At 35.5% G+C, this 15,545-nt stretch overlaps 1 protein-coding gene and 1 long non-coding RNA gene across 3 annotated transcripts in view; one reads left to right on the forward strand and one right to left on the reverse strand.

Annotated features, from left to right (window-relative positions):
• Positions 1 to 376: 376 nt before the first annotated feature.
• The window catches only part of KCTD9 (potassium channel tetramerization domain containing 9), a 28,724-nt gene continuing 13,555 nt past the window's right edge, over positions 377 to 15,545 (reverse strand). For both annotated transcript variants that reach the window (XM_058433427.1, XM_032144467.2), the window contains exons 3-12: positions 14,845 to 14,888; positions 11,112 to 11,208; positions 10,438 to 10,496; positions 10,115 to 10,243; positions 6,949 to 7,016; positions 6,766 to 6,861; positions 5,898 to 6,047; positions 3,878 to 3,983; positions 3,056 to 3,189; positions 377 to 515 (exon numbers count right to left, since the gene is read on the reverse strand). In XM_058433427.1, the coding sequence (XP_058289410.1) occupies positions 399 to 515; positions 3,056 to 3,189; positions 3,878 to 3,983; positions 5,898 to 6,047; positions 6,766 to 6,861; positions 6,949 to 7,016; positions 10,115 to 10,243; positions 10,438 to 10,465 (828 nt within the window). In that variant the 5' untranslated portion in view covers positions 10,466 to 10,496; positions 11,112 to 11,208; positions 14,845 to 14,888 and the 3' untranslated portion in view covers positions 377 to 398. The remainder of the gene's footprint in view (positions 516 to 3,055; positions 3,190 to 3,877; positions 3,984 to 5,897; positions 6,048 to 6,765; positions 6,862 to 6,948; positions 7,017 to 10,114; positions 10,244 to 10,437; positions 10,497 to 11,111; positions 11,209 to 14,844; positions 14,889 to 15,545) is intronic.
• Positions 416 to 13,280, forward strand: LOC131382273 (uncharacterized). The gene is made up of 3 exons (XR_009211583.1): positions 416 to 539; positions 1,091 to 1,148; positions 13,121 to 13,280. It is a non-coding gene; the product is annotated as an uncharacterized LOC131382273 (long non-coding RNA).

The raw sequence follows: 15,545 nt of genomic DNA on the forward strand, positions 1-15,545 counted from the left end.
ATAAATATAATTGCATATGTTGTGCTTTCCATAAATTAAAATCCTCAAATGCATCTCAAACCAAGATGGTATTTCCACATCATGCCTACTTAAAAGCAAATATAATAGATACTATTCCTGGTCATAAAACCAGGTAAACCCCCCTACCCCGTTCAAAAGGCAGCAATATCTAGTTTCCCTACATCTATTAAATGAGTGCTTTTCTGTTAAAAATCAGAATATGGAAAAAAAGTCAGTTTTTTCCCTTATGCACCGCTCAAAACAAGCATAATCCTCTAAATGTTTTTTTTAAATTTCCTTACAGTGTTATTTCTTCTAGACAACTGAGTGGGTGGAGAAAGAAAAGTGATAAGGAAAACATTTTCATCTTTTACATCTTCCTCCAGCCCCTAAAATTCTCATCTGACACTTTGTGACATGTGTAGTGGTGTCAGCATCTCTTCAAATATAGCTCCCTTCACGTTGGACCCTCTCAGGTTGGCTTCTTGAAGATCACACCCAGACAGATCACAATTCTGCAAGATGAAAACAATATTCAGGTAATTCATGTGCAGATTTCAGGCCTTATCTGTTTCTGCTCAAAACGATCTCTGGGGCAGATTAGGAAAATGTTCTTATAGAATAAAACTCAGTTAATTTCCGGAAAACTGATGATACACCACCCTAAATTAAGATGTTCTTCTATCTGTATTTGTTACCTCTAGTTAATGTTCAGGCTGATCACCATAAATATGTATAAACAAAGGTTAAAGAGGAAGCATGTCCTTGTTCTTGCATATTTTATAATGAGACACTGAAAACAGGGGTCCCCAACCCCTGGGCCACAAACTGATACTGGTCCATGGCCTGTTAAGAATCAGGCCACACGGCGGGAGGTCACCAGTAGATGAAGCTTCATCTGTATTTACAGCCAGTCCCTGTATGGCTCAAGTTACAGCCTAAGCTCCACCTCCTGTCAGATCAGCAGGGGCATTAGATTCACACAGGAGAGTGAACCCTATTGTGAACTGCACATGTGAGGGATCTAGGTGGGGTACTCCTTATGAGAATCTAATGCCTGATGATCTGTCACTGTCTCCAACACCCCCAGATGCGACTGTCTAGTTGCAAGAAAACAAACTCAGGGCTCCCACTGATTCTACATTATGGTAAGTTATATAATTATTTCATTATATATTACAATGTAATACTAGTAGAAATAAAGTGCACAATAAATGTAACGCACTTGAATCATCCCAAAACCAGCCCCTGACTCTGATCTGTGAAAATATTTTCTTCCACAAAACCAGTCCCTGGTGCCAAAAAGGTTGGGGACCACTGATTTAAAATACAGAATGGATTCCAACATAATAAATAAATACACACACACACACACACACACACAATTTTTTTTTGAAACGGAGTTGTTTTGCTCTTGTTGCCCAGGCTAGAGTGCAATCTCGGCTCACTGCAACCTCCACCTCCGGGATTCGAGCGATTCTCCTGCTTCAGCTTCCCGAGTAGCTGGGGTTATAGGCGCTCACCACCATGCCTGGCTAATTTTTTGTATTTTTAGTAGAGACGGGGTTTCACCATGTTGGCCAGGCTGGTCTCAAACTCCTGACCTCAAGTGATTCGCCCACCTTGGCCTCCCAAAGTGCTGGGGTTACAGGCATGAGCCACTGCACCTGGCCCCAAGGTAATAAATATTATCAAAACAATTTTACTATGATCCAAGAACAACAACAACAAAAGGAATGAGATGGGGGGAAGACTATTTTTTTTTTAATCTGAAAAGATTTTACTTAATCAAATTGTGTAATAGATTTTTCCATTCCCTAGCCCTGGTATTTTTATAGCAAGGAACTGCCCTTCTTTTTAAAGCCCCAAAGGTATGTATATAATACAAGGAGTGTTGACAGATGTACAGAATAGTGTAACCACCGCAATTTGAAGCTGTTTCTTAATTTGTCTTGAGATCACGGAGCGGTAAGATAGAGATTCCAGTTAAGTCCCTGGATATGATAGGGGACAATGGTTAGAGAGAAGGGTGACTAAATGTAACCTGTTAGGAGAACAAATGTCAGTAGCTCTCCCCTCTCAATAGTCAACCTGATCAGTCTTTGTAATCAGTTAGAGAAAGGGAGGCTTTTGCTGCTAGGCCACACTGAGTACACATTACTAAAACCAAGGAAAAAAATATAATCTTAAGTGAAAGCAATGTAACAAATAATAAATAATTGTGCTCATGATAGGATTATAGTTAGGCCAATTCTTTTTGCCTTGAAGTTGAAAGGGGCCTGCTACTCTGCTACTGAGAGCTATCAAGAGATCTAAGCAAAAATATTAAGAAAAAACATTAACAGCAAGCTAAATTTTGACATACCGTTCTCTGCTATCCAATTTATACCAGATTTCATAGCTACCAGCCACATGTGGCTACTTAAATTTAAATGAATTAAAATTAAATAAAACTTAAAAATCAATTTCTCATCTGCACTAGCCAAATCTCAAGTGCTCCATAGCTATATATGGGTGGTAGCTACTATACTGAACAGCACAGATATAGAACATGTCCCTCCTGCACAAAGTGCTATTGGATAGTGCTGATGTAGACCTATCAACAGCTATCAAGTCGGCTAGCTAAACTGGCAAATTAAGAAGACATACAAATACAATTCTTTGAAAAAGATGACTAAGCAAAATTATAATCTCAAGCTGAAAACCAAAAACATATGGTTCCAATTTCAAATAGACTTTTCCTGAACCTGATTTCAAACCTGGATATCATTTAAATTTCTCAAGTAGTTTAAGAAGTAATCTAGCCCATTTAATTCTGTTCGGAATTAAATTTTATGGAAAATGCAATACATTAGATAACGCATCTATCAAACTTATTTACTTGAGAAAAACTCAAGGAAAAGGAGAGAAATGAAATCAACTTAGACTAAATGTCAGATGAGTCTTCCAATCCAGTTTTACCAGCCAACTACTTTGTTTTGATTTCAATAAATTTTGCATGAGATGCTTAGTAAGTCTAGAGTAATAAAAATTCTTAAAATGTTGGTGAACTCACCTCTAAATCAGTTCCTGCCAGAGTTGCTCCTCTGAGGTTACAGTTCTTCAACTTTGCATTTTTTAAGGTAGCCACTCTCAGGTTAATTCCTGTCATCTGACTTCCTTCCATATCCACACCTTTCAGATTAGCACCTACAGTGAACACATTCTGGCAGTAGTTTAACTTAAAAATATAGTTATCTACCTTCAACAAAACTGCAAGATGACTTAATGGGGGCCTCTTTTAACTTTTGGAAATTAATCTAAAATCTTGTCTCTCAACAAATTTATATATATAAACAGTTTACTGATGAAAGAATGCTTTCACAATACTTTTGAGGGAAGAAATTTAGTTCTGTCTTATGATGGTTAGCACTTTCATAATATGCCTCTACAGGTTTATGATAAGGGAGTTAAGTAGTCTCCTAAATATACAAGTAAACAAAGTGATCAGTCACAAATAACAAATTAAGAAACAATACATTAAATCTAAAAATGATTTTTAAAAACTCCCTGGCTTTATGCAAATGAAATTTTTCCTTTTGGTCAGTGTAAGAATATTTTATTCCATTTGAAAGTTTAAGATGTTGATATTTAATTTTCCAACTAAAACCTTATTAAATATTTGAGGCTTTATTTTTTCTGAGACCTCAGTTTTGATTAGCATTTGACTGAAACCAAATGGAGGTTTCTTACCACTTTGGAAGTTCTCCAAATATGATGACAGAAGAAACCTATCCCCTACAGCTATCCTGTTTCACCCTTAACAATTATTTTCCAGGGATTTTTCCTTTACAGCCTGCTTCCTCCATAGAATAGGTATTTACAGAAAGGATCTCACCTTCTAAATTGGCTTTAAGACCAGAAGGATCCTCAAAATTACACAGTTTCAGGGATGCTCCTTCTGCATTAGAACAGAGCATCTTGACTCCCTGGAGATTTGCACACTGCAAAGAAAAGAGAAAAGTCCTGGTTGTAAGGTTCATAATTTTGTTCAAATTAGCTCAAACAGTAAAAGAAAAAAAATAGAAAAGGGGAAAAGGCTCAACTCAACACACCCATAATCAATTATTTTCTGTTTACAATAAAGGCTTTTCTAATTAAACGCAGTAAGAACTGGGAACATTTGAAAGAAAAAATTTTTTAAAGAACTGTTTGTTTTTTAAAAAAAATGCAAATTAACAATAGCATGCTCATTTTACATGAAACATAACGGTTCAGATAAAGAAGTTGGGAGAGTCAGAACTATGACATCTCTATCTCTATTTTTATAAACATACCTATGCATGACAATGAAACAGTCAAAATGTATGGGTAAGGAAGGCATAGACTTGTTAGGGGTATGGATTTTCTTATTACTGTAGGAATCTTAATGTTCTAAGTGAAATTCTTGATATTCTAAGATGCTACTACTGCCTTCAAGTCAGAGGTCAGAATACAAAAGCCAGCATTTAAAGGCATTATTTAGTTAGAAAACACTAACAAGATGCTGGTTGGGTCTTTCTGCACCAACCATGGCTAAACATTATCAACCCTGAGCAGGCACATCACAATGCATAATGCAGGACAGAGAGTAAAATGGTAGAAAATATATGTTTTAAGACTTTATTTTTTTGTTTTGTTTTGTTTGAGACAAAGTTTCACTCCATCACCCAGGATGGAGTGCAGTGGTGCTATCTCAGCTCACTGCAACCTCTGCCTCCCAAGTTCAAGTGATTCTCGTGCCTCAGCCTCCTGAGTAGCTTGGATTACAGGCATGTACCACCACGCCTGGCTAATTTTTGTATTTTTAGTAGAGACGGGGTTTCGCCATGTTGGCTAGGATGGTCTTGACCTCAAGTGATCTGCCTGCCTCTGCCTCCCAAAGTGCTGGGTTTACAGGCATGACCCACCACATGCAGCCAAGAGTTTTAAATTATGTTCATTTATCTCAAAGAGTTTTTGACAAACATCTTTTTTTTTTGTCCTTAACACAAAGATGCCTCTCGACATTTCACTATTTAAAGACTAGGTCCTTCAAATGTTTTTTTGATGTTAGTCTTTTTCCTGTTTTGCTACTAACCTGACCCTTCATGGTAAGACAGAATAAGAACAGTGAAAGTAACTAAAATGCATATTTGGTAGATTTTGTTACCAGCTCTGATACACAGCTTCATGTAAGCTGCAGCTAATGAGTAAAACTCAAGTTAGAGTAATTCAATAAATGACTACCAAAAGCAAGATGGTATTAATTCAAAAGACATACAGAAATGGGCCTTGGTGGTAAGGAACTTAAAGTTGTTAAAAATTAATAGATTTCACTGTTGGTCTGCATATATCCTCTAACTTCAAATAAACACAGATAACTGTTATAAATACATACATATACATATATATAAATATACGCATATATGTAGAGAGAGGGAAAAAAGCCACTGAGATGTTAACTTCCACAAACTGATGCATACCATGTTTATTTCAAAATATCTGTCAAATACTTCTTGAGCAATAACATTTTCCCATTCCAGAAATGAGGTTGAATAGATTTCAAGGTTCCTTTCAGCTTTACCTTTATAATTTGCTGAAAATATGAGTCCTGATAAACAAAGTACAGTATATTGAGGAGATCAAGAACTAATTCCGAGATTTAATTTCTTATTAGTTGCTAAGCCTTTCAGGTCTGTTTAATAAAGGATATCAAACCTGTAAAACCAAATTCATTTCACTTTCAGACCTTTAGTCTTATATCAACATAATAAATTATCTGTTTTCAAGTAAAAGCTCCAGTAAAAGATAGTTATAATTCTTCTCTCAAAGGCTCTTTGAGACTGTTCAATAGACTAAACATTTAATTTTCTCTTGTAGCCTAAAATGATACTTACGTCAAGCACTGATCCAGAGAGATCAGCTCGTTCAAGATTTGCACAGCAAAGATTTGCATGTGCAAGATTACAGCGGCTTAAATTGGCCATTTTGAAGTTAATGTATCGAAGGTCCAAACGAGAAAGATCAGCACCACTGAAGTTCAAACCCTGAAATAAAAAAGCACAAACTGTCACCAGAACTAAATCGTCTGTTTGTATTACATTTAATTACTATAGCTAACCACCAAGATTTTTTTAGAAGCAATTGGCAGTTCAGTCACTTGGAGTTTATTACAAAACATGATAAAATGGAACTTAGATACATAAGTATCCTTAAATAGGTTCCTCATAAAAGAAACTCTATCAATATATACATTAGAATATAGCCTGGCTATAATTCATTTATGCATAGACGTTACTAAAGAGGGATCCCTGTTAGTCCTATACCTGCTAATAAGTATTTAAACCTAATTACATTTAAATTATTTTATTAATTCAATAATTCAAAACCGTTTATTAGGCAAAAATGAGTACTGTGGTCTTTACAATCTGAAAATGCGATAGTACACATAAGTAAAGTACCTGCAACTGATCAGCCCGTATATTGCAAATGTACAAATACTGACTTTTAAAAAACTGCTGCAATTTCTATGCATTATTCATAAACTGCTGCATGAGGTATAATTAGACAATTTAAAAAGGCTATTATTGCATCTCTTTTTGGTTAACCATTTCAGAACTAAATCAATGCTATGACTCATAATTAAATTAGATCTTGCATGTAAAAGAAAAATGAAGCAAGATAATCCCAAAACACTAGAAGAATGTAAAATTTTATTCATAGATTTGCTGATAGAAATAATTAATGTAAAAGTCTGCTAATTACCTGGCATCGCAGTTCTGACTTGGTTGGAGTTGCTAGCAAAAATCGGACAAATTCCTTTCGGGATATTGGTGAATGATCCTCCGGTGGTTGGGAATTCTTGAAAAAGATATTAAGAAATTAGTGGAGTCTTTTGGGAGATAGCTACAATAAATGTAACACTGGCTAATGTAAAAACAGGTTTACCTTTATTGCCACTTCTAGGTGTTCAATCAATGAGTCAATACCAAAAAATCTTGCTTCTTCTAACACACCTATCAGAACAAAAATAATTCTGAAACAACCTAATTTAGTGAATGTATTACATTCATTTTGAATTTAGTAAAATATGATTAGTTCACATAATCTTAACATTTAATTGCCTTTTTAAATGGAGCAGTACAGGTTTGCCACAAGTATCTTTTACATACTGAATCAGAAAATGATGGAAATGAATAAAAGTTTAAAAAGTACAAAAAAGTCAGAAGTACAATTCAGAAATCTGTCTTATAGGAGAATAAATTTTAAAAATATTTGTAAATACTAAAAGAGCTTTCATTTATCATTTACTTTAACTTGGTAAAAAAAAATGTACATCCTGGCCGGGCGCGGTGGCTCATGCCTGTAATCCCAGCACTTTGGGAGGCCGAGGCGGGCAGATCATGAGGTCAGGAGATCAAGACCATCCTGGCTAACACAGTGAAACCCCGTCTCTACTAAAAACACAAAAAATTAGCCGGGTGAAGTGGCGGGCGCCTGTAGTCCCAGCTACTCCTCGGGGGGCTGAGGCAGGAGAATGGCGTGAACCCCGGCGGGTGGAGCCTGCAGTGAGCCCAGATCGCGCCACTGCACTCCAGCCTTGGCGACAGGAAGACTCTGTCTCAAAAAAAAAAAAAAAAAAAAAGTACATCCTTTACATGACTTGGTATGTTTACTTATTCTAATCTGTTAATAAACATCATCAGAATGTGTGGGAATACATTTGGGTTCCATTATCTTTCAAATGAGAAGACCTCGATCAGTTGGCTGTCAACTCAATAAAAAACTACTTAGAACTCTAGAATTACAAAGAAAGTATCAGACATACTCCCTTCAAACATTTACAACCTAATAAAGGTAAGTAGATATAGAAAACCACAAGCAGTTATTTAGGAAGAATAATACAATCTTTTCTGTGAAGACCAAACTCTATGGTCAATAATCCAATTGTAAAACAAACGCCATCCAAGGTACAGCATCGGGCTACCACTCTGGCATACAGGGTCCACATTCCCCTTCAAGAGGCATCCAAAGATTATGCCATTCTGGTCGGATATATATCCCTGGTGGAAACTCAACATATTATAAAAGAGGTTCTTGTGGGCCATGCTCTCAATTTGCCAAGATCTAAGTAAAGCAGAACTCTTAGGGAATGCAGCCAGGATACGTTTCTAATTCTAGGTTTAGAATTAAACCTTTAAAACATCCAGAGAAGCCATAGAAATACAAAAGACAGGCCGGGCTCACATCTGTAATCCCAGCACTTTGGGAGGCTGAGGTGGGTGGATCACTTGAGGTCAGGAGTTCAAGACCAGCCTGGCCAACACATGGTGAAACCCTGTCTCTACTAAAAATACAAAAAATTAGCCAGGCATGGTGGCAGGCGCCTGTAGTCCCAGCTACTCGGGAGGCTGAGGCAGGAGAATGGCATGAACCCGGGAGGCGGAGCTTGCAGTGAGCCGTGATCATGCCACTGCACTCCGGCCTCAGAAACAGAGCGAGACTCCGTGTCAAAAAACAACAACAAAACAAACAAACAAACAAAAAAACAAATATTAGCTGGGCATCATGGTGTGTGCCTGTAATCCCAGCTACTTGGGAAGTTAAGGCAGGAGAATCACTGGAACCCAGGAGGCACAGGTTGCAGTGAGCAGAGATCACGCCATTGTACTCCAGCCTGGGTGACAGACAAGACTCTGTCTCAAAAAAAAAAAAAATTTGGATTTGAATCCCAGCTCTGCCACTCACTACTTTTTGGTGTTAGTGAAATTACTGTAGATTGTTTTAAAGCGTATAATTACTTGGGGCAACCTGTAGGCAATGTAAAGAGTTTGGATGGAAACTGTACTAACTAAAAATAATGCTTCATAAAATGAATCCAGCAGAGAGCTCTGCTTTTTGAACACTTGAACAAATAAAAGAAATGGTTGAGAAATAAAAAGAAAAAAACTAGCAAATCTTGGTAATAGCTTGGTTTGCAGATGTGTGGCACAGCATGGATAAATATATTTCTGACGTTATTTTCTAGGCAAGTAGGATACAAAATGCTATCAATAATTTGAAGAAAAATTAAAATGGGAGAAATAGAAAGCAACAAGAATTTAGTTATAAAGTTATAGAACTAGCTAAAAGGGTCAAATAATATCTTTTTTTTTTTTTTTTGCAATAGGTACATGTTCAAGGGAATATAAAGTTTGTTATAGCAACACTAAAAGTTAATGGGTGTTTTGTATTTCACTACAGAAACTGTAAGCCAGCAGTCCTCAGGCTGATTCTGATGTGTTCAGCATGTAATGTTTTCAAAATAAAAACACGTCACATAAAATTTTAGATACCCAGGTTTTCTTTAAAAACCAAGGTTCTGGCACTCTACGTCTGTCCACTTTGCACATGGCAATGATCTGCTGAAGCTGACAGGCATGTGACCTCAAACTTGCCACTGCCTACCATTCCTCAAGTACTAACATCACATCACCTTCAGTCACTTGGAGGCCTATTAGCTTCCAAATGTGCAACCAGTGTTTTATAAGGGCTTTTGTCTACATCACCTCCATGAACCTTCACAAAAATCTTGTGATGTAGATAGGGTCGAGAGTGCTTTTAACACTCATTTTTCCAATATGACTCAGAGAAATTTTCCCCAAGTTAGTCTCCCTAAGTTAGCAAGTTGTAGAATCAAGACTCTAATTGAGAATTATGATTGCAAGCCATGATTTGCCCTCTTGACTACTCTAGTTCTCACATCATGTGGGGAATATCCAGAACTTGGAGCCAAGTTACATTCTTAATTCAATTTGGGAAACAACAAAACCCTTTAAAGTCACTTGTGATAGAATGTAAATCAATTTAGAATATAAAGTTGATGTGTATGGCTTAGATATTTACCTATATGTACAAAGACTACCTACCTGAAGGACCACCTGCCCGTGCCTAAATCTATTTCTACACCTGTATCACTCATATACATGTGAAAACATCTAGTTTAAAAAATAGAAAAAATATATACTTTTACTTTATGGAAATATACTGTTACTGAGTGAAACAAAGTTAAAATCTTAAACTTACAAAAATGTGAGTAGTTACATAATTATATTGAAAGTCTACATAAACTCACCCAATAAATTAATGCCATCATTTACAATGAGCTGTCCATGACGCAAGTAGTTAAGAATGGGTTCAAAGTACTCAGGACTTCGGTCAATTAAGAAAGCTCCTCTATGATCTTGCTTATTTCCCCAGACACCTGTGTTACCATTATAATAAAGCCCCCCGTAAACAAAAAATAAAGTCAGAAATGTATGAGGAAAAAATTGCTAAATATAAGTTTTTACTCTTAAAAACTGACATAATTAGTAAGTACAGAAGGTCAGGAGTTATAAAGTCAGCACAGATACAAAACAGGTAAGATGAAATGTGAAAACAATGTGTTACACTCACCTTTGTCCTTGAACATGTGGGCCAGCATACTGTCAGGTTCTTTATTCACTAAAGTGCTCCTAAGAATTCAGGGAAAAAAATTGATTTCTCCATTTGTCTTTATAAACAAACATATTTAAGTCAAGAGTATACTCGATCCCAGCTGCTCTCTCAAAAAGATGCATGCTACAACCTGGTAGGAGTAACGCTGGGAAACAAAAACGTGCAGTAAGTTGCCATTTATCAGATCCCTTCTAATAGGGTACTTCCTTTGATTTAAACATTGTTTTAATTTCCTTTGCTTTAAATACTTGTCTGTCTATCCTGTAAGCAAACTATTACAGAATAATATTCTTCATCTTCCAAGCTTACATTTTTCTGCCCTTTAATAAAAGCAGTTGTAGTCTCTACAAATTTCAGTAGTGTTAATTTTTACTTATATTGTGTGTTTATTACTCAATAGCTAAAAAGCATGTTCTAAAACACTGAAGTGATGCCTTTTATGCTCTCTCTGGAATGAACCATGTTTTTACTTTTTTCTTCAAAAAAAGTTATGAAAAATGGTTTCAGATCACATAGTATATTTAAGCAGCATTTGAGTATCTTTTAAGGAAATCAGCAAATTGAAGAACAAAGGGTACACAGTGCTTCTTTTGCATTCTCTTTCTCTCTAACACACATACATACACACCTACCGTGTAGTGGTAAAGTACCGCCCTCCAACATTTAATGTCAGCCAGTCTGTGTGGAATCCTAACAATCCCTCGGGAGGCTTAGAATCTGTCTGAGGATCTAGAGATGACATGTAGAAAATAATACAAATATTAAGATTGGGGATTCTGGGAAGATGGTAATGGCATAATTTTTTAAACTGAATACACACATAATAAAAGCATACCAGAGCTACTAGGACAGCAATACCCAAACCCACAGACTGCATCTAAAACAACACTAGGTGATAAGGTAGTCCCACCAATACCAACAGCTATAAGTGCAGCATGCTTTCAGCGCCTGTGAAAGAAAAAGCAGAGAGAAGCAACAGGGTATATGATGAACCCATGAATGTCAAAGCCATCCATAGATACTGACTTCATTGCTTAATAAGTCTAGCTGAGAACAACAGATTGAGATCACCCCAAAAGTGGGTGATGCAAGTAGTCTGCAGTAAGATCTGATAGGGCTAAAAATAAACTCTTAAAACCAAATGGCCAAAACTCCCTTCTATGGACAAAGCCCCATACTGATAAGATGCTGGGAAAATAATCCAAGTTGAATGCAACAAAGACAACAGAGACAAAAAAAAAAAAAAAAAAAAAAAAAAAAAAGGACTCCAGACGAAAGTTAAGAGGTCTAATAGACCAGAATATACCAGAAAATGAGTTCTGTATATTTTTAACACTTCACAAAAACAACAGAAAAGGAACTCTAGAGCCATAAAATTAGAAAAACTGTCCTGTCAGCCCTCTTTTCAAGTTAAGAAAAACTAACTTCATATAAAAATAAGCAATACAAAAGGACTGATCAAATGTAATACAAGTGTTAAAATAATAATTATGTCCTTATAGATAATGAAAACATGCCAGAAATACCCACAAAATAGATCAAAATTATAATCTAATATTCCAAAACATGCTAAAAGTTTATACAAGGTATAAAACAATAATATAAACCAGGATTTAAAAATTCAGAAATGAGTAGCAAGAACTCCCAAGAGAATTAGAAATAAAAGAAAAATGATTTTTAAAGACTAAAGCAAAAGAAATACAAGAGTGATTAAACACAATAGACAATGACTTAAGGAAAAGAAAAGGTAAAAAAGAGAGTAGCTTGAAAAATTAAAAAGAAATGGCCAGACGTGGTGGCTCATGCCTATAATCCTCTGGGAGGCCGAGGTGGGTGGATTGCTTGAGCTCAGGAGTTCGATACCAGCCTGGGCAACGGGGCAAAACCCCAAAACCCCATCTCTACAAAAAATACAAAAAAATTATCCGGGCATGGTAGCACACATCTGCAGTCCCAGCTACTGGTAGGGGGCTGAGGCAGGAGGATCACTTGAACCCAGGAGGTTGAAGCTGTAGTGAGCCAAGATCATACCACCGCACTACAGCCTGAGTGACGAAGTGAGGCCCTGTCTCAAAAAAATAAATAAAAAGAAAGGAAAAGAAAGTTTCAAACATAAAAGACAAGTGTAAATGATCCACCCTACATACAATAGAGTCCTGAAAGAAGGAAATCAAATCAAAGTGAACAAAATAAAAATGTAAACTTCAAGAAAACTGTGCTGAAATTTTAAAATACATACACTTGAAACTATATATTGAAAGGATCCATTACAGACTGAGAAAACCAATCCAGAACAACTCAGAACACCAATAAATATTCTACTAAAATTACTGTGAGGAGAAATATCCTTTGGGTGATCTATGAAAAATAATCACATAAGAAAGATCAGATTTTTTGAAACCAACACCTCAAGCCAGAATAAAATGCAGTAACATATTTAAGATATTCAAAGAAAAATAACGTGAACCAAGGATTTTTCAATAGCTTCACTGAGGTATAATTAACATAGAACAAATTACACATACTAAAGTTTATAATTTAATAAGCTTTGACATATAATTTTATACCAAAATTATATAAAGATGGTGGATGGCAATGGCATCTTGCCATTGGAAGATGTCACAGAATATTGTTCTCATAGTTTCTTGCAGAGAAATCTACTAGAGAACAAGTTTCAGATAACTACTGGAAACATAACAAAAGGATTGGAGGTAAGTGTACACTTGAAGAAGTAAAACTAAATGAGTGTATAAAGGGAGACAGTATAACATACAATGGCTATATGTTCTGACAATTCAGAAACAATACCATTATTTTTAAGTAAGGGGAGAAAGGATTTAGCATATGAAAAACATTTAACTGTTTTTAGTAATTATATTGGTACTGAAAGTATTGAGTTTGTTACTCTGACATTTTTAGATGTGTTCATATATGGGGTAAAGTAAATGAGTAATTATGTGACATTATAATTCTATTAGTCCCCATGTCCCTGAAAGTCAGGATTAATGATATAGAAAAAGGAGACACAGATGTAAGACAGAAGAGGGTAAGTAAAAACCTTATAATCCTTAATATAAACTTTAAGTATTACTATGAACCCATGAGTTATTTCATCTATCCATATTTTGTTATATATGACATATAAACTTTATCCTATAACATATATTATATACAAATTTTATCTCTACCTATATATTTTCAATTCTGTCCACCAAAAGGCATAGCAACAATAATGAACCCAATAGCGAAGAGCCTCCCTAGCACCCAGATTTGTCTTGGAATGACACTTCCCACTAAAAAAAATCAAGGCTTGTTGGAAAAATGTTGATCCAGGTCTGAGACAGGAAAAGGTTTTAAGATACCTTTATTCCAGATAATACCTGTTATTCCAGATAATAAGAAAGCTATAAAATCCAACAAGGTTTGTTAAAAAGACCTGAAGAGATTTCCAGTGGTGAAAAATTAAGACCATCTGAACATCAATAAATGCAGAGGATGAAAATATACCAAATATTTTTAAATCCATGAGTTAATAACAATTAAAAAAACCTTACTTGATCATTTTTTATTGTGTTTGTATGCAGTGGACCAATTAAGTGACCATTGCCTGCCAATCACTGTTAGACCAATGGATAAAAGAAGATGAGAAGTTCTTGCTTACAGTTTTAAGGTAGAGACAGACAGACAAGAGTATGCACTTACTGCTAAGTTGACAATGGCCTGTGCAACAATCCTGAGAACTACTTCCACTCACCAAATGCAATTAGTATGATGCTTTAAAAAATACTTAAATATTCAGAGTGTTGACTATATGGATCCAAATAAATCAAATACTTTATCTTCCTTTTGGCCTTTTCTTTTGAGATACACAACTATAAGCTTTCTTCCAAATCAAAGGGTAGTGTGTGTGCACACCTGTGTGTGTGGTTGATACCAAGTCATTTTTTGGCTGATCTGATCACCGTGAAATACTGTCAAACACTACTTATGCAAGCAATATTTACTCACAAATATGTAATACAACACGTAGAAAAATTTTGACATTCACTATCAAAGAAAAAATTTTGAAACAAAACAATTGTTTCTAAAATCAAAACTACCTTACTATGTTACAGTTAATGAATATGTACACCTCCAGAGCATTTTAAAGGCATGTAAAAGACGAGGCATCCATAATAAACTACGATCATATAGTAAAAAATTTACTTTAACACACCCAATGCAGAATCAAAAAGTGTGAAGATGTGAATACAGCCATAAGATCATTTTTAATGTTTAAGCTTAATAGCCCCATTTAAAATAATTGCCATCCATCTTTTTTTTTTTTTTTTTTGGCAGATAAAATTGGCTTTTAAAGTCACTTACCAATAAATGGCTCTCCTTCACAAACAAACAAAACATCATCATCCCTGGGGAAATCAAAATTTAAAAAGCTACCATCAAAATCTAAAAATCACATTAATTATCTGTTGCTTATAGGAACTATTCCTTAGAATTATATAGACAATAGGTTTTGCTATCAATCTAGACTGCAAAGAAGCTAAGTTTCCAATGCTTTGTTTAACCCCTTGAACTTAACTGTCTTTGAATTTAAATTCAAAAATAAGATCTTGCACATGAAAGTACTTTTGAAATGGGGGGAAAAAAATCCCCCTACACAAATGATGTGAGTTCAGCTTTCTTATCAATTGAGAATGAATAATTATGCTCAAAGGATAGATTAAAGTCACAGCCAACTCTTCTTTTTTTCTTTACATTTTTTACCCCTAAATCATCAGCTGTTGTGTGCTTTGGAGATGAAATAAACTGTCATATTAAATCTAGGAAAAATATAGCTGGAAGTAACTCTACTGTCAGTGTTTACCCACTACACATCCACCATACACTCAAATGTAAATGGCTGCATGTAACCGACAATTCTGGACAATCAGTGCACATCCTCTTCCTCAACCCATTATACTAGATACTGTATTGTGAAGCAAAAACGAATAAACAGACATTTTATAGCTCAGAAGGCTTCAGTTATAACCTTCCATTGTAGAAGTTTTTATTTCCTATAGGACATC

The sequence above is a fragment of the Hylobates moloch genome, unplaced genomic scaffold (assembly GCF_009828535.3).
Source record: "Hylobates moloch isolate HMO894 unplaced genomic scaffold, HMol_V3 SCAFFOLD_22, whole genome shotgun sequence".
Lineage (NCBI taxonomy): Eukaryota > Metazoa > Chordata > Mammalia > Primates > Hylobatidae > Hylobates > Hylobates moloch.